This window comes from Arabidopsis lyrata (genome assembly GCF_000004255.2).
Source record: "Arabidopsis lyrata subsp. lyrata unplaced genomic scaffold ARALYscaffold_2, whole genome shotgun sequence".
In the NCBI taxonomy this organism is placed as follows: domain Eukaryota; kingdom Viridiplantae; phylum Streptophyta; class Magnoliopsida; order Brassicales; family Brassicaceae; genus Arabidopsis; species Arabidopsis lyrata.
Window position 1 is genome coordinate 2,101,364 of NW_003302554.1, and position 26,079 is coordinate 2,127,442.

Here is a 26,079-nt window from a genome sequence, read left to right on the forward strand (position 1 = left end):
ATTTAAATTCCAAAAATTTTGAACCTATTCCGTTCCCGAATTTGTCATCAGTAATCAAATCTGTTTCACTGCGAGTCTGTGACTGTCTATTGCTATACGCCATGAAAAAGAGTTTTTTTTTTTTTCTTATAATCGAAACTAGATTTCGCTAAGAAAATTGTAACAATATCTTTCTCATACCGCTTAAATGTTTCAAAAGCAATAAACTTATTTGATACTTATATTTGCAGAAAACGAACAAAACTTTGATATTGTTTTTTGTATCTCTCTCAATTTTCTTTTCCTCTCCCCACGAGTCAAAAAGGTATAAAAATTTGTATTTTTGTCTTTTCTATACATTAGGAAGATGACAAGTGTACCTGAGCTTTCGATGAGAGGCAAGAGCTTTTTGAAGAGCAACATCAACTCTTGAATTCTCTCTGAACAACTGATCATATAACTGGCAAACAAACTCAGACACTTCTTCTTCATCATCTTCCCAAAGACCACAATACTTATCGTCTCTGTTTGTTTTCTCGTGGTCGCTATCTTCCCAGTCACTTGTCGGTGTCGGTGGTTCCATCTCTTCCCTTTCCATTTCCTCGTTCACTTCTTCTTCTTCGTCTTCTTCTTCTCCAATCTCAAACTTTCCGTTCTGATCTACAATGTTGTATTCAGATGAGCCTTGGGATGTGATTAGTGGCGTCTCTAGTGGCTCGTTTGATGGACCAATCACAGCTTTTGCACCAGAGTCCAAAAAGGCTTTAACGACAGCTTGTGTTGGTCCAAATGTTCCTGAGAAGACTATTATCCTATCTCTCCATGCTCCCACCTGATCAGATAATATGTTCAAAGGCATAAGACAAAATTTTGCTTACAAGCTAGCTTAACGTGAAAAAAGAACATGTGGTCTCCCTCTTATCAGCCTTGTGCTTATCACTAGCTTTTACGGTTTGAGTTTTAACCATCAACCAAACAGAGCCTTAGAAGCTAGCCTTTTAAGGTATGCGAGAGTGAAAAAATGTGAACATGAAACTAGCAGAGAGATTTTGGGTGTACAAAAGTCAAGTGACATTACCATCCAGCGAATATCATCAGGAGTCAAGTGTGCCGAAGGGACCGTTCTGCGGAACATAAATGATGCGATTTCTTGATCATCTTCCATCACCTTTACAAGTAACATAAGAAAACGAAATAAACCTTCCAACTCTATAACACTAACACCACAAAGAAGTTAATATGAAAAATATCCTTACAAGGGTTTGGCGTCCGATATAACGGTGGATGATATTTCCAACCTGGAAGCATTTCTTGCTACGCACCAAATCCGAGATTGAGTAGATATTGGAAAGAACTGATGCAGCCTTTCGGCGATTACTTTGCATGACTGACAATATACTGACTTTGACGCTTTGGAGAAACTTATCAGCGAGATCTCCAGGTTCAGCAACCACAAATACATCATTTTGCCAACTAAATGAAACCAGAAAGCAAATGTAATCAATTAACTAGAATCAACTAATTTAGACCTGAAAGTGATATGGTGGAAATTGAAAAGTTTGGACTAACCTCAGTATTGAACCATTAGAATCATTTTGAAGTGAGAGATGTATGATCCCCACTTGGGGTAAATTCTGTAACTTTTCATGCATCTGTCGTAATGGAAGATAGAGTTGTCTTTGTCGTGGAGGAGATGATGGAGGCGACATAACCGTCTTTCCACCATGACCCCCATCCAAGCTAAGTGGCGGAACCATATCAATCCTATTGAACTTTTGTGGGCCAAGATCAGGAGTGAAGAGAAGGGGGCTCGGAGGCAAGCTTCCAGATATAAGAGGAGAGGTAAATGGAGTGGGAAAAGCAGTCCCTGGAGATGGTTTCGGGCATCCAGGAGTAGCAGTAGTATGTAATGAGGATAACTTTATTCCATTATTCGAACAAAATGACTCAAGCGCACGAGCATGATACTTTACTCTCCCTGAGTCAGGACTATGCTGAGCCTCCAAAAGCAAAACATTGCGTCTCCATCCTAGAGAAGGACTGCTCTCTACTGTTTAGGAATGAAAGAAAAATGATATAAGTTACTGAGCTAACAGTTTGAGAAGGTTTTCTGAGTTTGAAAAGGTTTTCTGAAAAGCAAATAATTTTGAAACAGATACCTCTGCTATTTGGTAGCTTTCCATTCATAAACTGTGGTTTCAAATTCTCACACCATTTCTCATCGTTTAGGAAGGGGAGTGTTAATCTCTCGCATGCGTTTTTAAATACTTGGGAATTGCTTTGTATGAATTCTTCAATCGCAGCTTCCAATTTTAGCCAGATCGCTGGATCAGTCTCATCCAACTCCATTCCGCAGCGATCATCAACTGCATAGACCAGATATGTAAAGGCTTAACTAGATTCTACGTCAAAACACTTATACATTATGATAATAGGCATGGATTAGAAATTCAAGGTTTCCTAGGTGTTCAAGAGGATAGAGTGTTCTTGCATGTTGTAAAATGCTGTTTGTTACCTGGGTTGAACCGATAATATTGTATTTCTGGCAACATAGGGAGCAATGTGCTTAGAGCTTCTTCAACCCGTTCCACTGAGCATGCACTCTCAATCAGTACTTGCCCAGTATCTAAATAACGCCATCCACCTTTCCGTGGCTACAAAGGAGTTAGATCAACATTGACACATAATTACTTAATATTACAAGGACGGCAAGCTTTGTTCACCATATGAATTTCAGTGGCTTTCCAATATAAACAAAGATTTTCCACAATTTGACCATTTGTGACTGCCATTTGGAGCCAAAAATCCAACAAATATATTCCACAAGTAAAGAGGAAAAACGGTAATTACCCTTGTTGGTACAGAGCCAGAGCCAATCGAAACCAAGCAATCAATTTTTGTGTCAGGCCATAGAAGTTGTGCTTCTCTGATGGCAAAGATTGTAGGATTGTTTGCCACTATTGCACCATCTTGCCAGCGATATGAGTCTTAAGTGATTTAGAAAGGAAAAAAGATAATATCAGCGTAAAAGCTTACCACAAAGTTTCATGGATAAGTATAGAGAATAGAGAAGGTAGACTTGTACCAACTGAAAAATCATCAAGATAATATGGAGCAGCTGATGATGCTCGTATCGCTTGCCAAACCTGATGCTTACAACTTCCCATAAAAGCACTTTGCTTGTAGTAGCCAGCTTGATCACTGGCAGTTGATGAAGTTAGTGTACTGCCGCCTGAATGATCTGAAAATGCATATGACATCTCCGGTGTTCCAACAGGATACTGCAAATAGAAAAGAGAGCACATGATACACACGAGAAGTATAGATGGGAGAATTTAAAGTGGTAAAGTCCTGGTAGTTTAGGATGTGGTAGAGAATTTAGGATGTGTTGTACCTGGTAGTTCCGAAATATAAATGGTTGCGCAGGCATCACACTAACAAGAGTAGATACAACAAAGACTTTTGGAACATTCTTCACAGCTGATTCTATTAGTAGATCTCCATCCTCATCAGCACACATTTCCTTTAACAGTCTCTCGAACTCGTTTGCACTGTGCTGCAAGACAGTACATTATAAATCCTGATTCCAAGTTATGTGGGAACCAACAAGAGCTATTCGGTTTTCTAGTGGACATCTTTTTTTTTTGGACATCTTTTTTTTTTGGAATTCTTACCATAAAAATCCAAGACGCTAAATACCATCAAAATGATAATTCCTTAAAACCATAACCACAAAGTCTAGCTCTTTGATTCTATGTCGATACAGAAGAAATCAGCCGTTAATAGACCAACAAAGTTGTATATACCTTAGATCCATGGATAACAACTCTGAAACTTTGCGATGAACTTTTATATAGCTGATCCAACTTTTCCCGCCAACTTGCAGCTTCATTGTCCTTTGGGACAGATTCAGCAAAAACAAGCTTTCCTAAAGAAAAATCATCCTAAGTAAAGTCCGGAACCAATAAGTCAAAGAAGCTGTAGAGCTCAAAGGGAATTCTACACACCTAGATTCTTGTATATTTCTTCACATTGTTCCAGTGTCATAAGCTTGACACCAAGGGCAATAGCTAGCATTCCTCCTGTTGATGTGCCACATATAAGGTCGAATAGTTCATGTATAGGCTTGCCACTTCCCTTTTCAATCTCCTTAAGAATCTGCACCGTTGCAAGACCTTTCATTCCACCTCCATCCATGGTGAGAATCCGCAGTCCCTGTTTTGGTACTTGCCTGCCTTTTATGGAACGTCGCAGAATTTCATTTTCGCCTGTCATCAGAAGAAAAGTGTTGTATGTAATGCCCAACTGGAGTATCAAGCAAAAATGAAGATTTGATATACAAGAAACACACCAAGAATTGCCAAAGCTCTAGCCGCAGCTTTGTTGACTCGTGGTTCAGGTGTAACAGTTAACCGCATCAATAACTCCCTCAAGCTCTCTGAAGTAATCAGAATACGACGGTTTTCTAAACAGAAGGCCAAGTTCCCAACTGCTAATAAGGCTTGTCTTTGAACCTAAAGGAAAGGATACTCAGTCAAAGAAGCTATAGCGTTTTCTTATTAGGAGGGTAAAAATGCAGCTATCTTACTTCAGGATTCTTATGGGCACACAAGGATTTTAAGGCTTTCAGCATATCCTTGGTGAGCATCTTCTGAGAAACGGAATCAGATACAAAAGCTAAGGTGACCACGACTTGTAAAACGGATATAACTTCGTCCGGGGCCGAAGATTTCAGAACAGTTTCAGTTGGTTTCATAATATCACACTTCATCAGCTGCATTGCTACGCCAACATCTCGAGCGAGAGATGATAAAGCAACACAAGCTTGCTCAACCTATCAAACCTGTAGTTATGGTGATTGTTCCCAAAAGAAAGTATAGTTTTTTTTTCAACCCATAGCATAGAACAAAAAACCAACATACCACGTGGCGATTGTCACTAGTTATCATACTTATAAGCTGCCTCACCGCATTTTCATCTTTACCAATAACAGAACGGTTTCCTTCATCTTGCATTATTTTCACCAATGTAGATGCTAGAAGAGGATGATGACAAGACGAAGAACGGAATATAAGGGGAGAGAAGGCACTTAGCTTGTGCCTAGATGCCCCAAAATAGGAAGTGTTTTCTGTCTGGCATCATGAAAAGTCACCCTTAGAATAAAACTTAATGATCTGGAGAATGAAAAGTAGCAGAAATTTTGTGCGATGAGTTTTCTTCTTACCTCAATCTGTACATTTACTGATCTTAGATTCTCATCAGACACAATTCTGATATTTACAAGAGACAAGTGGCGAAGCTGATGCAAGGGTAAAATTTCTGGAAGGAATTCAAGAGGATTACCAAAAAGCCGTAGTATTCGTAGCCCAGACATCGCCCTGCATTTCAATCGAATAACTAATCAGGCTCATACTAAAAAAATAAAGCAAAACAGTAATACCACCTCTCTGCAACAATGACCTGAAATCAAGAAGAGGCCGGACAAGTTTATTGTGTTCCAACGACAATTCAACAAGACCCACACACTGTCTTAGTTCCACTGAACAAGAGTTTCAACCAACATCAGTTCCAACATGTTTTTCTGTTATGTGATTAACAAGTATAAGGAATTGTCAGGTTACACTCACCTGGCACAGAAATAAGCATGTTATTGTCAACTCTAAGTATCTTAAGATTTTTCAGCTTCCCTATCTCAGATGGCAAAACTGACAATTTATTGTGCTCGAGACATAGCTTCTCAAGCAGAGGTAACTCAGTCACTTCAACTGGCATTACCTGCCCAACATTGCAAAGCATTAAAAAAGGAACAGCAAAACCCAATTTTCGAAAAAAATCTCTCCTCCTATGTTCAAAAGCTGTATCATGTCAAACGAAATCGAGCTTATCTTGATAAAATTACATTCATGAAATATCTATACCACATTTCCTAATCAAAGTTGCTGCATTTCACCACTTTCTTCCTTGGATTCAAGAAACATACCAATAAACCACAACCAGATAGACTCAACGAAGTCACAGTCTTCCAATGCACCCCACAAGATGACGCAACATCGATAGCCGGCGCAGGAATGGCTGCAGGCATCATATCCGACCGCATTAGCCTAGTCAAAACTCCTACACCATCATACTGCTGACCAGAACCAACCGCTTTCATCAATGTAACTGCTCGCAAAGGCTCCCTACGTTTCTCAACTCTCATCTCTAATCCAACATTCTCTATAACACCTTCATCGCCATCTCCAATTCCCTTCAATTCAACCACCACTGTATCATGCGGTGCAGGTAAAGCCACCATTAACTGCGATTCCAATCGCAACGCTACCTGATCCTCCGAATCGCCTGCTGTCCAATCTAAATCAATACGGAACCCTAATTCCGGATCCTCCACCGCGGATGGAGAAGAACACGACGAAGACATCGACGTTGGAGATCCGAATGGTGACGCAGACGGTGATTGAATCGGATCGTCGTTTAGATCATCGGCACCGTAACTGAGACTCAAACGGAAACTCTCCGATGATCTCTTCCATCCTAATCCCCACGACATGGCGAAATTCTCCGATCACCGAAATCAATACCGGAGAACGTCGAATCAAAATCGGATCCAATTGGATGATTCAGAATTCGAGAATCAAAAATGCAAATCCGATCAATGAGTGATGATCAGAGAAGAGAATAGTCTCATTCATCACTGGATTATTCTTCTCTTCCGTTTCTGATCTCTCTCTCGCTCGCCTGAGTTTTGTTAACTTGATAATCTTATGACACGCTACGAAAACGTCGTCGTTCGTTTCAAAGGTATATTTTTATATGATTACTAGATCATGACCCGCACGTACGTGCGGGGTTTTATATTTTTTAAAAAGTTCTAACAAATTTTAATTCAATATAAATTATTTCGTTGTTTTTATGATATATATTTTAGTGTATTAGATTTGGATTCACACGTACGTGTAGAGATATTTTTATAGAAATTGTTATATAGATTTTAAAAATATAAAATATTTTGTTGTGTTAGTGAACTTTATAATAGTACAAATAATATAAAATTAGAGTAATAAACGAAATTCAGTTGCGTTAGTGCATAGTTATATTTTAAGATCCGGACCTACACGTACGTGCGAAATTATATTTAAGATAAAACTAAGAAATAATTTAGTTGCAAAAGTTAAATGATGTTACTTTTTTTATTTTCTAAACTAATCAAAACATTTCTAATAGTTTGATTATATGTGTTAAATAGGATATAGATTCGGTTTGAGTTTGGTTATTTCATGTATATTAGTTAGGCGTAACTATTTTAGAACGGGAAACATATTCCGTCCTATATCTGTCATAAATTCTTGGTCCCATAACCCGTCTTGTATACGTGAAATAAAAATATGACATTCCAGTATCCAGCATAAATAGAATATGTGTAACTGAAAATGTACGTAAATGATTATGTATGTAAACAAATTTATTTTATATAGTACTTATAACCTGAACTCATACCAATTGGGTATTTAGTTTGATTTTTAATTTATGTTCCCCTCTCATCCCGTCTCGTAATTCCTATTCTCATTTCATTCCATTAAAATCATGTTCCAAATTCTTATTTGCGTACTTTTAAATACCATACAATACATACTGTGAGTTTTGTAGATTAATATATATGCTGCTAAAGTTACAAATATATTTTAACAATTTATTAATGTTTCTTTCCTTAGCTAAATTTTGCATATTCTTCTTTTTATTGTTTAATCATAATTAATTTGATTTTTGGACTAAAAATAAAAATTTGAGATAGATCTTTAAAAGGGATATGCTATTGCTGCATAATTTGAATTCAAAATATACAATTAGTTTACATTATTTGAAAACTGTGTGCAATATATTAGGGATTTATTTAAGGAAGAACCGGTTGAAAAGCAAAAAATAAAACGCAAAATAATTTAAAAATTAATATATACAATCTATTGTTAGATATTTATCAAACTTGCTTTAAACGAAAGCTATAATGATAATTACTTTAAATTTATTATTATTTGAGTTTATTTCATCATAAATATAAAGAGTTGTTAATACCTAATATCGTATTTTAGAAATTGTGAAATAAAATTTTGTTTTATATTTTAAAATTTGTGAAAATATTATAACAAAATTGAATCTTAAAATATTTGTATTTAATTTTCTTACACAATTTTAAATTTAATTTTAAAGTCCTCCATTGATAAATCTTTTAAATGATAGTGTTTTTAATTTTGAATTAAAATGATATTATTTTTCTTTTTATTTTTGATATAGAATAGTCTATTAAAATTTGTTTTATTTTTGAATTAAAATCTTAGTTGGATATCAAATCTTAGTTTTTCAATTCCTATTGGTTAACAATTTTTTAAAAATTAATTTCAAATTTTCGTTTAAAATTAATAAGAGAGAGAAAATTAGTTTATTTTTCTGGAAATTAATAATTATTTAAAAGAATTAAACTATTTTTTATTTAAATATATTAATTTTGTGATTACTATTGTACCCTTAATGAAGTTATTTAAAAACACAAAAAACCAATGGCATTGTTTGTAATTCTTTACCCTTTATAAGGTTATTTATTATCCAATGCTTCCCAATTAATAATATAGATTGTGAAAATACAATTTGATTTATACCAACAAAAAAAAAACAATTATGCATTATATTTTTTTTTTGGTAAGAAAAAATTATTATTATGCATTATATGATTATATCACAAATGATCTTCAAGTAAAAATTTATTAATTATTATATAACAGAAACAAACATTTACACACCAATGTCAAATTAACATATCAAAATAAAGTATAAAAACAGATATTACATTTAAATAGAGGAACAAATAAACATAATGGACTCAATTAAAAAATCTTATACCCACATCTCAGAGAACATGCTATAAGGTTGTCTCTCTTCAATATTTTGCCTTGACAAGGATTCTTGCAATTGTCGCATAATGGTCGAGAAACTTAATCTTTGTAAAGAACTTGAATCTCCTTCCCATTTACTTTGAAAAATTGACCAGGCTTCACATATGGGTCTTCACCCAATAAGCATTCAATATGGAAAGTAGTACAACATTCATTACACCAATAGAATATTTTTGTTAATGTATCTTTAAATTACGTTCACATACCTCACACCACCAATCTTCTTTTACATACTTCTTCTCCACATAAAATTTCGAGAAAGTGTTTGTCATGCTTAGACCTTGCTTCGTATGGTAAGGTAGCGCACTTCATACATACGATAAAATCACATTTTATGCAATTCATATACATATTTCTATCATATGCTAAAATTGTAACTTTGCATATGATACACATGGTTTTTTCTTTTGGATCTAAAGCTAGGAACAAGGGATGTTTATGACCTTTGTAATCAAACGGTTCAGAATTTGAAGCACACCGTATGTCAAGATCGAATTCACATTGCTTTAACGGACATTGATAGACAAAACCACCAGCACAACGATTACAAGCACTGCAAAAGAAGTAACCTTGACTATATCCAGAGTCATTCTTTAATACAAGAGGATGAGGATGTAACACATGTTGAATTATTTGGTGAGCTTTTGCGCATGTTTCGTGGAGGACAAACGCACACTCCATACAAGAATAGTAGATACCTTTAAAGATAGGAAGGACACATGCTTGACAAAACTTATTTTCATCATAAAGTATGCTAACTGTCAAAGATATGGTAACGATATAGAAGATGATTCTTATTGATTACGATTGAAGGCAATGCCTTTATATACAAGAGACATTAGACCTAATTGCTCATATACAATGTTAACTATATGTAAGTGGGCTAAGGGCCTCATAATCTCGCCCATTACTAACATCAAGTTGGAGATGATGGTTATGAAGAAAATGAAGTATCACTCCTTTAGATGTCCTCTCAAAAGACTCAACATCTTTTGTTGTATTTTCTTTTTCTGGAACACCTTCAAGATATCTTCCATCCAAAACATGTTTCCCTAGAGCACATCTTGAATGGACAACATAAGCATTACACTTATGACAAGTATATGCACCATAATCACAGTCAATACTTTTACGACAAACTCCACAAGACCATTCTTGGGACCGGAGAGAAGGAGTATAGGAGATACGATTATGGTGCCGTGATATCTTGACGATGTGTGGTGAGTGCATACAATCGTCGTGAGCAACAAAGTCACATCCGAGGCAAACGTAGGTGAGACAATTCTTTCTTAATAAACCACAAACGTTGCAATTTAATGAAGATTGCCTAGGAAAAAGAGTGAGGGGATGGTCATGGATTTTTGGTTGTTCTACCAAGAAGGGTATCGGCTTCATCGCACATATTGTATGCATTTTAGCTTCACATTTGGTACAGTAATATACGAGATATACTGATTCTCTTCCACAACTTAAACAGTAAATATTATCGGGATCAGAATCTAAACAAATGGAAAGTTGGAGAGAATGTTTAGGATGGTAAGGATGTTTGATTTTATTTGGAGATTGGACGCATTCTTTGTGGAAAATTTTATCACATTTGGCACATAAATAATAGTCAGTGCCAAAATTTGATGAATAGCATATGTCGCACCCACCATCAATATCGAATTCTTTATTGTTGCACCAAAACAAAGGAAGTATTGGATGATCTACATACTTCTTATCCATACTTCGGGAGACAATGTATTCGGGAGAAGAATTGATCGGGTAATGATATAGGAAATGAGCATCCAATGAGAAGGTTACGTGGAGGACAAAGACTGGTCGAAGCTGGTGAGACGCGTGGCAAAATAACATTGGTCGAAGCTGGAGAAAGTTATGAAGATTCTTTAAAAGGCAGTCTCTGCTTCTTTTCATCATTATGCAAAATCAGAGAATTGTTTTGGTATATTTTTCTTAGAATTTCTTGTGTTGTGTGACAATGGTGGACTCATTGTTGGCTAGAGTTTTCTTGTTTGGATCCACGTTTCATGAACGTTGATTCAATTGGTGTTACTTGTTCGATTGAATTTGAGTGAGATACAGTTTTCCTGTATCAAGTGGTATCAGAGCCATTCTTCCTCGGAATCAATGGCAGAAACTAGACCGATGTTGTTGAATGAAGCAGTAGTGCGCGAGACGGAGGAGGTTTTGGGACGATTTGAACAAGCGATCGCAGAACAAAATCAAAAGCTCGACGAGAGCTTTGCTAAACTGATTGGCGCAATTTGGCTCATCTCCGATAACGTGAATGATGTATCATCGTGTGGTCATCTACAACAGAGGCGATCATCTCCGGTGGTTTCAATGACTCCAGAAACTGTAGAATCGTTGGGGTTTCGCATCAAAAAGATCCAGCGACGAATTTCGTTGGAAGAGATTGACGAGAGAAGATCTAAGGGATTATGTCTATTTTGCGAAGAACCAGAAACTCCAGATCATTATCTGCAACACAAAACTCAGGTATTTGCATGATAGATAATGATGAAGAAGATCGATTCCTTAGTGATTCAGCCTTTGTTGAGAATGAGATTGAGAAAGACTTGGTAGAAATTGATGTTGCGAAGTCTAGTGATGATAATTAACTTGCGGATGCTGGGGATGTGTTTGGATTCAACGTAGAAGTGTCAGAATCAGATTCATTGTTTAACCAGAATCATTTGATTCAAGAACAAGCCAAAAAAAATTACACGGATCTAATTCTGGAAACCAGTTTGCTTCAACAGAGTGATCTGATTCTCACACATCAGGTATCACCTCCTCACTGGGAAATTTTCCGTAGATCTTCCATGGAATCTATGGATGTTAATGATGAATCAAAGGCGTTCCACTATGTTTATGATGATTTGCCATCTGCAATTGCGAGAACACATCAATGGCAGTCGCAATTTGTCCTTGAATATGTTGGTAATATTGCATGTCAAGTGTTGATATAATGTCACAGGGAACAAGACTGTTGCAAAGTAAGAGAAGGAAAACATTTTTAAAGACTTGGTGGTTCAAGTTCAAAGCAACATCACAACCAAGAGAATTAATACAAGGAGAACCAGGGATTCAGGAGCTAAATAAAGATAATTCGTTTCCGGATTTGAGAGAGAGAGACCCGACAGGTGAAATAGTTGCATCCAATCAAAAGAGAAGCGTGTTGGGTACAAAAAATAAAGAGGAAGTGAAAGGCTACTTCTATCGTTTGCAATCGTTGGTTCTAATGAAAGGTATCACTGATAGTTCATCTAATGATGAAGAATTGATGAAAGAAGAAGATTCTTTGAAAGTATATGAAGTTGAGAGGGAGACGCAGATTTTTGACAGTGGCCAATGGCTTGGTTATGATCTGATTATTACTTACTTGGAAAACAAAAACAATTGGTCAAAGTTGAGGGTTAAGAAATGGGAAAATCTCTCTTGGAAAGAAGCTGCAAGTGATGAAAGTCGGAGCATATCAATTCGTTGTATTATGAACCTTGAAGGCACGGCGTTTATTTGCAAGAACGTGTTGGAGAGGATTCACAATGAGAATCTGGAGATCTTGGCTTGTCAGGCTAGGTTGGAGGGTTCAGTTCCGACCAAATTAATAGGAATGGATAGAAGCAAGAGACTTGGAAGCTCTGAGATTTCGTCGGCTATGGATGACTTAAGGAATCAAGAGTCTCCTGAGTTTTTTGTTATTCAATAAGTGATGAGAAATACAAAGATCAAGTTTTCCAAGCGGTGGTGGTTCAAGTACAAATATGTGACAGATGGTATAAAGAGACTGCAGATTCTGTTGAGGTACAAGTGCTGGTTGGAATTTAAAGAGTGGTTTAAAAATTGGTGCATAAGAGAGAGTTGGAGGAAGCACAAGAAAATTCAGCTGTTTACGCTAAGAATAAGAGAGGAAATGGAGGAGGATATGATGGAAAACAATCAGCAGCAAGAAGATAGTGAGTCTCTAATGCCTGCACCTAATTTTGGTACAAAGGTCTTTGAAACTTTTGATCAATACGTAATGAAAAGAGGGTCTGTTAGTGTGAATCGTGGAACTGAAAACAACCAGCCGACTCGGATGTTCTCTATGTGGGTTATACTGAATCGTCTTAGTCCATACATGGTTGTGCTTGTTAAACCTGTTGCATATGCCACTCATTTCTTGGTTGGAGTCGGTATGGATACGAGACAGTGTCGTCTTTCACTTCAAACCTACCGAGTTTGGGATCCTGGGGACTTTATAGTTGAAGATGCAACTCTATGGTGGATTCATATGTTCTGTCCCAGAGGGTGATTAAATTTTTGGGAATTTCTAACGGACTGAGCTGTGAGAAGTTTCTGCAATTATTAAAGACTAAATCGTATGAAAAGGATGGTTAACATAAAAGGAAAGACATCAACAATGGTGTTAGTTGCAGTCTTCATGAAACTATGAAGGAAACTACATGAGAGTTCTCTTTGTGTTGCAGTGACAATTTCCAAACATTGAACCTTGTGGTCAAGGTTCTTTGAAGAGGGGAGATTTGATATAGGAAATGAGCATCAAATGAGAAGGCTACGTGGAGGACAAAGACTGGTCGAAGCTGGTGAGACGCGTGGCAAAATAACATTGGTCGAAGCTGGAGAAAGTTATGAAGATTCTTTAAAAGGCAGTCTCTGCTTCTTTTCATCATTATGCAAAATCAGAGAATTGTTTTGGTATCTTTTCCTTAGAATTTCTTGTGTTGTGTGACAATGGTGGACTCATTGTTGGCTAGAGTTTTCTTGTGAATTCAGCAGATGAGATTTGGATCCGCGTTTCATGAACGTTGATTCAATTGGTGTTACTTGTTCGATTGAATTTGAGTGAGATACAGTTTTCCTGTATCAGGTGAGTGATAGAATAACAGTCTTCATTAAAAGTTCGTGGAAAAGGGCATGAAAATAGTGGTTCGTGGCAGGCTGCTTCATCAGACAAAGCATCTGAGGTAGAATTGTTCGCCACACTCATCACAACTAAGGCAAAATCTGAGAAATTTCAACGCAAATCAAAGTCACCAATTGACTAAATCCTAAATTAAACAAAAACAAAGCAAAACGACACATGGAATTCGAATTAAATCATAGAGAAGTGTTGAAGGATTACCTTGTATTTGTTTGGTTAAATCCACCGATGTTCTGGTATTTCTTTAGTATATTTCAGATAAGATCATATAAAATGATTTGTTCTTAACATTTTTTGCACTATAAATAAGCCATCTTCTACTTCTAATCATTTATCCTTGACGTAAAAGCAAAGTGGATTTTGTCTTTTCTTATAGTTGTTATACTAGGATCGGATCCGCGGTCCACCGCGGGGAATATTAGTTTACATACGTTGTGTTTAATATTGTGAGTGTTTTTAGTAGAGCGAATCGTATAGTATACTTATAAATATTCATAATAAAAAATTGTAGAAAAAATGTTAAATTGTTTATAAATAAACTCATCGTATTAATTATGATTTATAAAATAGAATTTTGTGTTTTAGAATTCTAAAATTAGACGATTCATGGGAATTAGAGCAGTCACTTTAGGTCAAAAACCGCGGATCGAGCCCAAATCATCTCAGTGTGGGGCAGAATTGGGAAAATATATTAAACCCGCAAATAAGCGGACCACATGGTTTAATTCGCAGTGGGTCATAGGTTTAATGGGTTTTTATCCGCGGGTTGGCGGATCAGCTCGCATGTTAGTATTTATTGATAAAATTATAATTTATTCAACATATGGTAATTTAAACAAACTTTTAGTAGTATTTTTATTTATTTATTTATTTTAGTAGTATTTTAAATTTTGGTTACTTTAAAATTATTTAAACAAAATCCACAGACAATCCCGCAAATCCGCATACATTCGCGGGATGGGTTTGTATTTCATATATGCTATATGCGGGTCGTACGGACCGACTAACTACAAGTCAAAATATTTTTTGCCTTTTCGCAAAACGGGCTTAACGGGACGAATCAATTCGCTTTGACAGCTCTAATGGGAATATTATTTAGTCATACAACAAAATGAAGTTTGGACATAGGAATAATATAATATGTATCCTTATTTGTTAGATGAGAGATTAAAGATGAAATATAATGATTAAAAATTAATTATTAATTTTCATGATTCACAAAATTTAATAAATACTTATCATCTTGTTGAATAATTCTAAATGATATTCAAGAAATCTTTATAAATTGAAAATTAAACTTCTTTGGTAAGCTATAGGTATGAAAATACCTTAATTTTAATTTAATCTAATTAAATTAAAATATCAATTCAATTTATAAAACAGATGGGTTATTTGTAATAAATTTTCTAGAAATCTTTAGAAGCAAGTAAGATATCTTTCAATTAATGATAATTGGCTAAAATGAGGGAAATTAATGACAAAAACGTTGATTGCTATGCAATTAGTTCCAAAAATATATGAACAAATTTATTATACGTAATTAATGTATAATATTGTTCGGAATATGCTTTTATAATTAGTTACCATAAGTACAATCAGATTTTATTTGATTTCCATAAATATTTGATTTTAATTCGATTATCATTATTAATTCGAATTTATATTCCAAAAAAATTTCAAAGATCCGATTTCAGAATTTCGGGTCAATTTTTTGATTTTAACCCGACCCATTTTCATTTGTACTTCTCTTTTAATAGTATAGAGATTATTTTCGTTTCAAGCATATAAAGAATCAAGTACTCATTTCTCTTTTTTTGAAATCGAAGCGAAGTTTTCTCTTTTGTATCATAAAGACTTAATAGGGAAGTGATCTTTTCTATTCCTTTTGTTTTGGTAATTTTCAGTGTTTTCACGTCTGACCCGGACCGCCCGGTTAACCCGTGATCCGAACACTACTTTGGTTTGAGTTTAATGTTAGTACCAGGCAATTTCAAAACCGAAAAAACTTACAATAACCCGCGATCCGGTGAATGGTTGAATGGCCGGGTTTGGGTTTCAAAATTTTCATTTGATTAAGGAATAAAATATAGGATTTTAGACTCTATTCAATTATTTTTAATTTAGATTTTTTTAGTTCTTCGTTTCTTCTTAAAACTATGTGTTCTTGATGGTTTAGATTAGATGAAGACTTTACAATACTGTCTGAAGAGAATGAATGGAATGGTGAGAGCGACAACCGAGATTAATTGTTTTCAATTCTCGATGTTTTATTAGTTTATTTTCGTCATTATTTTTTGTTGAACCTTAATTATCAAATTCACTGCATTTTTGAACTCTGTAAGACCTTGACATCACTTTCTTGAGAGTCTCTTGAGTCTTGATAGCCACATCATCCTCATTTGGTATTTTTCCCTTAAAAAGATACAGAATTTAAAACCTTTTGCATACATGGGGATCAAAAATTGATGTAAACCGAAAAGGGAATCTGGTCAAAATACGATCTGGCCCATGATTGATGATCCAAAAAAGGTCCCCATCTTAAGAAACCATAAAAGGAGTCTCAGGTAAAAAATCTAGGACTGTTAGGTGTTACCATCTCAGGTTGAAAATTTAATCGCATTTATTTCTCGCGTTTACTATACAATCCCATAGCTGCCGTCCTCTTCTCTGTTATAACCATAGAGTTTCTCCGACTGATGTGCCCTACCAATTAGCTTGTATAACAAGGTAACGGTTTGTAACGCAAGTCAAGTCAAGGTAACGGTTTGTAACGCAAGTCAAGGTCGTTTACTATACAATCCCATAGCTTTCTTATGTACGATGGAACATGTCTCCATTACACCAGTGAAATTGGCATAGGAATAACACAACATGCAGTTCTTATACCAGGTGATCTCCATTTTTTTTGTGCAGTACAAGTATCAATAACAACTCTGGCAGCGACTTTGATGCACTCTCTACAATTATCAACAGCGACCTGACCTTAGAGAGGAACATGCCGTACACGACATCGGAACCATGTCCTGATGAGGCCGTCTGGAACCCTGAGGCATAGTGTTGTGAATCTCTCATTCTTGTAAGTTTGTTTCTTTTTTTTTTGTTTTGTGTAAAACGTTTTCTCTCTTAAAACATTCTCATTCTCATTAATCATCTTCATCTTACAACACACATACTTATACAACATACATCACACATTTGCTTCTCATCAATCACCTTCCTCTGATTCTTGTTATCTCTTTCTTTTGTAGAAATAATCAAAGAGTCAATTCTCAACACATAGAATGAGTCCGAAGAGGTGGAGAGATTCGAGAGAAGCGAGTTTAGATTTGATTTGTATATGCTACCGCTTGTGAAGTTCTTTGCGTCTAAACGGGTGGTGTTGGCAATAAGTTAACCGCAAGAAAACTGAAAAGGAAGATAGAACAAGTAATGATGCAAATAGATTTGGAGAGATCCAGTTATATCTAATATCTTCTTCTACAATTGTTTAATGTATGCTCTCTTTTGCTACGTAGGAAAAGAAAGACATCAACATGGACTCAAGAGAGAATTGCTCAACAACGAAACCATTTCTAATTTATTTCTTGATTTGAACCCATTGTAGTGTTACATCTCAGACCGCATTCGCCTTGTTAAAACGCCTACACCGTCGTACTGCTGACCCGAACCAACCGCTTTCATAAATGTAAACTGGTAGCAAAGTCTCCCTACGTTTCTCAACTCTCATCTCTAATCCAACATTCTCTATAACACCTTCATCGCCATCTCCAATTCCCTTCAATTCAACCACCACAGTATGATTCCAATCTCAACGCTGCCTGATCCTCCACAACGGATGGAGAAGAACACGACGAAGACATCGAAGTTATCCGAATGGAGACGCCGAGGGTGATAGAATTGGATCGTCGTTTAGATCATCTGCTTCGTAGCTGAGACTTAGACGGAAACTCTCCCATCCTAATTAATCCCCACGACATGGCGTAATAGTAGCATTAGAGTCGAAGCTTAACAAACCACAAAGTCGGATATATATGAATTAAAGATGAAACAAATTACATCTTTAACAACAAAACAAAAAAAAGAAGAAGCAAAATTACATGAATATAGAGAGATAACTATATAATTAACTTACTGAATTCTCATCTTCAGAGGAAACTAAACAAATCACTAGCACATTTCATAGAACACGCTATGCCTTCGTCTCCCGAATATATTTTGCCCTGACAAGGGTACTTACAAGAATCACAAAGAGGTCGAGAAAGATTCTTTTTGCCAAGAACTTTGACTTCCTGCGGCCTCCCTTTCCATTTCAAAGTTTGACCAGGTTTCACATATGGCTCGTCATCAAATAAGCAAGCAATGTGAAGAGTAGTGCAGCACTCGTTGCACCAATAGAAAAACTTAGTGCCTGTATCTTCTAAATTACGCTCACACACCTCGCACCAATCTTTATTACATACCTCTTCTCCCCACAAAATTGTGAGATAGTGTCTGTCATGCGTATACTTTGCTTTATATGGTAACGTCGCACACTTCATACATACAATAAAATCGCATTTGATGCAATTTAATGGTATAAGACTCTTTGATGTGCACACTTGACAAATGGGGTTTTCTCCTGGGCCTAAAGCTAGGAACAATGGATGTTTATGACCTTGGAAGTTAAACGGTTCACAAATTGAAGCACATCGTACGTCTAGATCGAAGGTGCATTCCTTTCTCGGACACATATAGACAAAGCCACCACAACAACGATCACAAGCATTGCACCTGAAGGTATCCGTATCATATTTACTCACGCCACTCAATGTAAGTGGATGAGGATGTAACGCATGTTGTATTCTTCGCCGATTTTTTGCACATATTTCGTGGATGGTGAAGTCACATTCCACACAACAGTAACGATTATCCTCATAAATAGGAAGGACACATGCTTGACAAATCTTCTTTTCATCATATAGTATGCTAACCTCAAGCCGAAGATGGTGGTCATGAAGGAAATGAAGTATCACTCCTTCAGATATTATCTCGAACGGCCCGACATCTTGGGTTATATCATCTTCTTCTGGTACACCTTCGAGCTCAACTCCGTCCCACACATCTATTCGTAGAGCACATCTTACGTGAACAGCATAATCATCACACTTGTTACAAGTATATGCACCATAATCACCATCTATACTTTTACGACAAACTCCACAAGACCATTCTCTGGATTGGAGAGAAGAAGTGTAGGAGATGCGATGATGGTGACGTGATATCTTGATGATGCGTGGAGAATACATACAATCGTTGTGAGCGACAAAGTTGCATCGAAGACAAACGTAGGTGGGATTTTTTCTGAGTAAACCACAAACGTCGCAAGTTAAGGAAGCTTGTCTGGGAAATAAAGTGAGGGGATGGTCATGGCTCTTTGGTTGGTCTACAACGAAGGATATCGACTTCATCGCACAAATTGTATGCATTACAACATCACATCTGGTACAATAATATAACAGATATGTTGCTATTCTTCCACAACATAAACACTCTATCTTGGGAGCCCTTGCCGAACGATAGGAAAGTTGAAGAGAATGCTCCGGATGATAAGGGTGTTTGATTTCAGATGGAGATTGGACGCATTCTTTGTGGAAAATTATATCATAAGGGTGTTCGACACAGACATAATAATCTGTGCCAAAATTTGAGCCCTTGCATGCGTAGCAACCACCATCAACATCGAAGTCTTTATTGTTGCACCAAAACAAAGGGAGTATTGAATGATCATCTTCCTGTTGAATTCTTGTTGTAGAGATGACGAATTCCGGGGAAGAACTGATCGGATAAGTATCATCGTAATTGGAATCGGACCATGCTTTGAAATATCGTGGTATAGGACATAAGAAAAGTGGTTGAAAAGAAAGGTCATCGATGGCTGTTTCACCAAAAGGGGAGGTTGGGGTTTGTGTTTGTGGAATGGGTTGGTATTTGGGGTGATGATATACCAGAGATAGTTCACCATCGTTTTCCACTTCATGAAATCCACCGATCGAATCCATGGCCACTCCACCAGTAAGCTGGATTGTTTTTTTTTTCTCTCTTTTATTTTGGGTGAAAGATATTTTGGTTGTGATATGATGTTCGGTTTCTGCTTCTCTCACATATATACATACAAACAAATCAAAGTCGACTAGTCTTGCACATGGTTTTCGTCCTTTCTAAAATTATCTGTTGATTAGATATTTTTTATTTATTTCGTGATCAATAATTGAGCCAGTTGAGATTTTTTTTTTTTTTTTTCTGTCAAAGATAATGCATTTGAGATCTGTTCTTGTTGTGAACATTTAGTATGGTGGGGCTCACGTCCAATAACGTTGTATCAATTGATTAATTAAAAAAGACTTCTGTAATAAATTTACCAGTAAAAAAGTCTTGGTCTTTGATTAACTGAAAAATTATACTTACTAAAGTATTTGGCATTGCATTACAGCTAGAAGGCTAAAACCAATTGATTAGTCTCTAAAGATTAAAAACTAAAACAAATTAAAAGACGTGCATATAGTTTACCATCGTTTTCCAGCTCATGAAATCCACCGATCGAATTCATGGCTACTCTCTCAATGAATTTGATAGTTTTGTTCTCTCTTTTATTTTGGATGAGAGATTTTTTGGTTCTCTCAATGATTTTGATAGTTTTCGTGTTGTGATAGGATGTTCGTTTTCTCTGCTCTCTCACATAAATACATACAAACAAATCAAAGTTGACTAGTCTTGCAGTCTTGCACATGGTTTTCGTCCTTTCTAAAATTATTTGTATATTTTTTATTTATTTCGTGATCAATAATTGAGTCAGTTGAGATTTTTGTTTTTTTTTTTTCTGTCAACTTGAGACACTTGGTTAATCGGCAACTAAAAAATGATTTTCATTCACTGTTTACAGCTCGATGCAGTCTTTATTTTCAATTGGATTTGAGTTATGGTCTTTCATAAATTTTTCGTATAAAAAAACCAATGTGTCTTCTCTTACTTATATTATAGTTATATATTTATATATGCAGTTTTTAGAGTTAATATTTCAGCTATTTGAGATTTAAGTATCATTTCTATATTTGTTTGTGTAATGTGTAGTATATTTCTAACACTTAACGATTCTGTGATGTAAATTACATATTTTTCTTAGAATGTAAAATACAGGTTGTTTTTTTGGGGCGTTAAAATACACTTTTCACAACTGTATGATAGTCTTCAAATTTAATGGGATTATTACTAATTTTTCTTTTGTACAAAGTAATTACAACTGATATTGTTAACAAAGTAAAATTTAAGGATAAATTTGAAGGTAGCGTTTAAAAAAAAAAAAAACAAGTGTCCATTACCATTGGCGTAAGTATTTTAAAAACTGACGATTAGGTCTAATTAATAACTTTCAAGAACCAATTGGTGAGGTAGATAATTTTATCCAAGCTCATGACAAAATAAGAGGATCACAACCAAAGGAGCTACTCATTTTCTGCGGGCATAATTAGTATAAACCGAATTTGTTTTTTTTTTTTTTTTTTTTAATTCGGCCCTGCACACTAAAAATAATATCATTTTATATTGTCATTCTCAATTATTTCTTGATTTAGTGCAATCTTTAGCTTAATCATGTGTTTTATATACTGGAATTATTACCCTGATTTTTTCACAATATTTTTAAATCATCACATTGGATTTTGACATCCACACAAATTATTCATTTATTAAAATCATTTAGAGTTTCACTATGATTGACAAAAACTGGTATTTTTTTTTTATTGTAAAATTCCATTGTTCTAAAATTTATAACATACCTTTCAATATTTCATCAGCAAATATATTTGTAATTTATATACACAATCTATACAATGCCAGTTGACAATAAAAAAAATGAAAACCTACATAATTGCAAACAAAAAAAGATGCAATCAGTATAATTGATAGAGTCAAACAAAAATGAAATCCTAGTTTAATTAAATCACATATACTTATTTAATTTTTTTTTTTTGTCAACAGCTTTTAATTAAAAATTCAAAAGAACCATTCCTGAGGAATGTTGTTTACATATGTGATGTGATGCGGTTCGGTGCGAACTTTTCGCGCCAAAATATCCGCTTTTACATTTGCACTTCGAGGGATTAAAGATAAAGAGAAGCTTGAAAATTCCTCCTTGTCTCTTTGTAAATCTTCTAAATACACTGAGAAGGCCGGCCATTCGGTTGGGGAAGACACCATCTTCACCAGGTCTGAACAGTCTGTATAAAAAGCTACTTCTTGATTGTCGGCTCCAATCATACACTTCATCGTCCAGAGAAGAGCTTCCACTTCTGTATGTAGTGGAGAAAGACTTCTTCTGATGTTGGCAGCTCCCATAGTTGGCGTCTCTCCATTTGATGATGTGCAGAACCACCCTGTTCCTGAAAATTTATCAGTCTCTTTCCATGATCCATCCACGAAACACCGATATCCAGAGTAGAGATTATCATGAGAAAATTCTCTCACTCGAGCTCGAGATTCACTGTTTAAAGAACCATGATTTTCATTCAGAAGCTCTAATTGAGCTAACTGCCACGAATGGGCCTCTTTTTCCGCTAAACATAAAACCTCTAATGGGTCTTTATCCACATTTTCAAAGATCTTTTCATTTCTAGCTTTCCAAATATATCAAATTATCCATGGATATGGAGAAGAGTCTACCTCTGAAGGAATTCTCCAAAAAAGATGATCCAAATTTGTGTAAATTGAGGTCGTAGGGAAAATTCCCGGAACCGTAGGAATCTGAGAAAGTGCCCAAATTTGTCTCGCTGGGTGGCATTCAAAAAGTGTATGGTTAATTGATTCCTCTATCGCACCGCATCTGCCACATCCTGTTTCACAATTTATTCCTCTTTTCCTCAGATTTTCTGTAACCGGTACACATCCCGATAAAATTTGCCACAAAAAATGACGTAACTTAGGCGGACACTGCACTTTCCAAGTATATGCTTTTAGAGATTTAAAATCCGGGCCAATAAACGATAAATTGCCTTCCAAATTCTCTAGCCGCGCCGTATGATAACCAGATTTAACTGTGTATTTTCCGGATTTAGTGAAATGCCACCCGAGGGTATCCTCCAAAGGTGGCGCACCCAAAGGCAGGGCACTAATCAACACGACATCTTCCGGATCAAAGAGCTCTTGCAAGAGATCAATGTTCCAAAAATTTGACCGACTGTCGATAAGATTTTTAACTTTCAAAGATGTGTCAATAGTTGAACCATTACTTTTTGCTGGTCTCGGGAGTTGAGTTGGAATCCATGGGTCCTCCCAAACTGAAATGGACGACCCAGAACCGACTCTTTTAATAAGTCCTTTATTAACCAGAGATCTAGCTGAACATATACTCCGCCATCCATATGATGGAGAGTATGACTTTATATTTTCCAAAGGATTGGATTTCTGAAAATACCGTCCTTTAAAAACCTTCGCGAAAAGAGAATCTGGAACCGTAATCAACCGCCATAATTGTTTCGCTAATAAGGCTGAATTAAAATCGTCTACATTCCGAAATCCTATTCCTCCTTCCGATTTACTGTTACACAATTTATTCCATGCCATCCAGTGCATACCTCTAGAATCACCATTTGAACTCCACCAAAAATTAGCAACCGCACTAGTTAGTTTAGAAGTGATTGTTTTTGGTAGTCTGAAGCACGACATGACATAAGTTGGTAGTGCCGCAGCTACCGATTTAATCATCACTTCTTTCCCACCTTTCGATAAAAATTTTGCCGACCATCCATTTATTCTAGTCTGTAATCTATCTCTAACAAACGAGAAAATTTTTGTCTTCGAGCCATCTAGACTTTCCGGCAACCCGAGATAAGAACCCATACCACCAATGTTAGTGATACCCAAGGTAGATTTAATTTCTTCCTTGATATCAACATCTACCTTATGTCCAAATTGAATCGAAGATTTTGAAAAATTTATCTGTTGACCCGAAACCGCTTCATATTTCTTTAAAATCTCCAAAATTACCCCACATTGATCTTTGTTAGCCTTGCAAAAAAATAAACTGTCATCCGCAAATAACAGATGTGAAACCGAAGGGCTGGCTGTTGCTATTTTGATACCCGTAATTAATTTTTCCCGTTCTGCTTTCCGTATATTCGCAATTAGCATATATTTATTTAATTCTAAGCTAATATATAAAGCATTCCCACTTGGAAAGCTTGACTTGAAAGTAGTACTGAACCACGACTTTAATTTGTTTAGATCAATAAAGTTGTGCTTTTACGTATTAAATTAGCTTATGATAATAAGCCCACTTGTAGTGTGTTTCCTAATATTTTTAAGTTGTTAAATTTCTAACGTATGTAAAGTTATACAATACCATATCGGAAACTGGGAAGTAGTACAAATAACAACTAAATTTGTTCACATGCAAAATTTATTAGAGTATCTGTAAGAAGTATACATGGAAGAATTGGAAATTAACTGACACATTTGTCTCACTATTTACACAGTATATTGGCAAGTAAAATTACATCATTATCCTTGTTTTTTTTATTCTTCATCTTTCTCTTCTCTTCATCTTTTTTTTCTCTTCATTTTTCTTCTGAATCTTCTTCTCATCATTTACTTTTGTGTTTGTTTTTTCGGGTCTATCGAAGAATTGATTGGATGGGTCGTCTAATCGTGGTTGTGATTTTGGAATCCGGTAGAGTGGTTTAGTTCTAACGATGAAAGTGATTATAATGATATTAGTTCAATTTCTGATAGTGAAAATGGTTTATGACACGATAATATGAAAATTGAGGGTGATAATTATACGTTGGCATTGATGATTATATGGTTGCTGTGAAAATGGGGGAAGAAAAGGAAACCATGGGAGGTGATACCGACATAGAAGAATATGGTGGCGGTGATGATTTTATCCGTAGCGGTGGTAATAATTATGGTGTGGGTTTGTGATGGAGAAAAAAATGGTTCTAAACTGATGGGGTGAGATAATACGGCGGAGGTGTGGTGGTTGAAGATTACGACAATGATAGCTTTTGATCAGATTTAGATTGGTTAACAATCAAATTACCGAGTTAACTAAACCTTATCTAGAGGTAGGTGATAAGAATAATCTTATTGGACAAAATTCATATTTTACACGTTATAGTAACTCGTTATTTTTTTGTATGTGATATAATAAATGAGTTAAGACGGTAAATATAAATTTGTCACATAAGTTATAACTTATCGCGCTACAATATGACTTAACATGATATATTTATAAATTTATCGATATAAATATTTTGTTATCGTGTTAACCTAGTAAATATTACCGAAGTATTTGATAAATAGTGAAGATAAAAATAAACGTTGATATCTAATACATATATATCTAGTTCAGACAAGAAGCGACGATATCTATTTTATTACGCTGTTAACTAATTTGTTATATGCAGAGGGGCATTTTTGTCCAACTTACATAAGTTGAGGAGAGAGAACTAATAATATAAAAATTAATGGTATATTCTTAATTTTTGAATCATCTGTGTATTTAGATTAAATTCACATTAAAAAAATTAAAAGATGCGAAATACTCCTTTGAGATTTGTTCTTGTTAGCATTTAGTATGGTGGGGCTCACATCCAATAACGCTGTATCAATTGATTAATTAAATAAGACTTTGTAAGTCTTGGTCTTTGATTAATTGAAAAAATTAGGCATTGCATTACAATTGACAGCTAGAAGCTGTAGAAGGCTAAAACCAATTTGATTAATTAGTCTCTAGAGACTAAAAATGAAAACAAATTAAAAGACGTGCATATAGTTGACTTTAGATTAAGAAGACGTTCATGATTAATGATAAACCAACTAAAAATAATTGTTATGAAACATTCATTAAAACAAAAGATTATGTTATGAACATTTTCTTAAGATTTTCATGTTTTGAAAATAAATATTGCTTTCCAGATAATCAAAAACTTTATTCTGAACTCCAATCCTAAAAATTAGCAAACCCAAAACGAAATTTTTACCGTCTTCATTGACTACGAAATTTTTACCGTCCTTATTGACTACAAAACACTACAGGAAACGAAGGTATTCGTAGCGTCTGAAAACCGCTATCTAATGATACTACAGCGTTGTAGAAAGCGCTATGTCTACGCCCGTTATAATAGATCCGATACTTTACGTAGCGTTTTTTAAAAATGCTATTGAGATATTCAATAATATAGCAGTTTTTTGTAT

At 35.4% G+C, this 26,079-nt stretch overlaps 3 protein-coding genes and 1 pseudogene across 5 annotated transcripts; all 4 read right to left on the reverse strand.

Moving 5' to 3' along the window:
* Positions 1 to 157: 157 nt before the first annotated feature.
* On the reverse strand, positions 158 to 17,690 carry LOC9322571 (phospholipase A I). Of its 3 annotated transcripts, XM_021035649.1 has the most exons (19): positions 17,642 to 17,690; positions 5,960 to 6,241; positions 5,607 to 5,754; positions 5,440 to 5,518; positions 5,204 to 5,357; positions 4,902 to 5,111; positions 4,568 to 4,813; positions 4,331 to 4,493; positions 3,987 to 4,247; positions 3,786 to 3,907; positions 3,374 to 3,535; positions 3,065 to 3,260; positions 2,830 to 2,966; positions 2,495 to 2,633; positions 2,139 to 2,345; positions 1,549 to 2,029; positions 1,236 to 1,452; positions 1,058 to 1,147; positions 158 to 811 (listed from the first exon to the last, which is right to left on the reverse strand). In XM_021035649.1, the coding sequence occupies exons 2-19, from the start codon at positions 6,176 to 6,178 to the stop codon at positions 332 to 334; spliced, it is 3,711 nt and encodes a 1,236-aa protein (XP_020891308.1). In that variant the 5' UTR covers positions 6,179 to 6,241; positions 17,642 to 17,690; the 3' UTR covers positions 158 to 331. The 3 variants fall into 3 exon arrangements, with proteins under 3 accessions (XP_020891308.1, XP_020891307.1, XP_020891306.1); XM_021035648.1 differs by lacking the exon at positions 17,642 to 17,690 and having other exon boundaries at positions 1,549 to 2,026; positions 5,960 to 6,730; XM_021035647.1 differs by lacking the exon at positions 17,642 to 17,690 and having other exon boundaries at positions 5,960 to 6,729.
* Positions 8,852 to 9,650, reverse strand: LOC110230860 (annotated as a pseudogene).
* Positions 9,711 to 10,861, reverse strand: LOC110231022. The gene has a single exon (XM_021035655.1). It carries the CDS (start codon positions 10,839 to 10,841, stop codon positions 9,786 to 9,788), a length of 1,056 nt encoding a protein of 351 aa, XP_020891314.1. The 5' UTR covers positions 10,842 to 10,861; the 3' UTR covers positions 9,711 to 9,785.
* On the reverse strand, positions 17,284 to 20,079 carry LOC110231021. The gene is made up of 2 exons (XM_021035650.1): positions 17,984 to 20,079; positions 17,284 to 17,808 (listed from the first exon to the last, which is right to left on the reverse strand). Exon 1 carries the CDS (start codon positions 19,887 to 19,889, stop codon positions 17,997 to 17,999), a length of 1,893 nt encoding a protein of 630 aa, XP_020891309.1. The 5' UTR covers positions 19,890 to 20,079; the 3' UTR covers positions 17,284 to 17,808; positions 17,984 to 17,996.
* Positions 20,080 to 26,079: the final 6,000 nt, after the last annotated feature.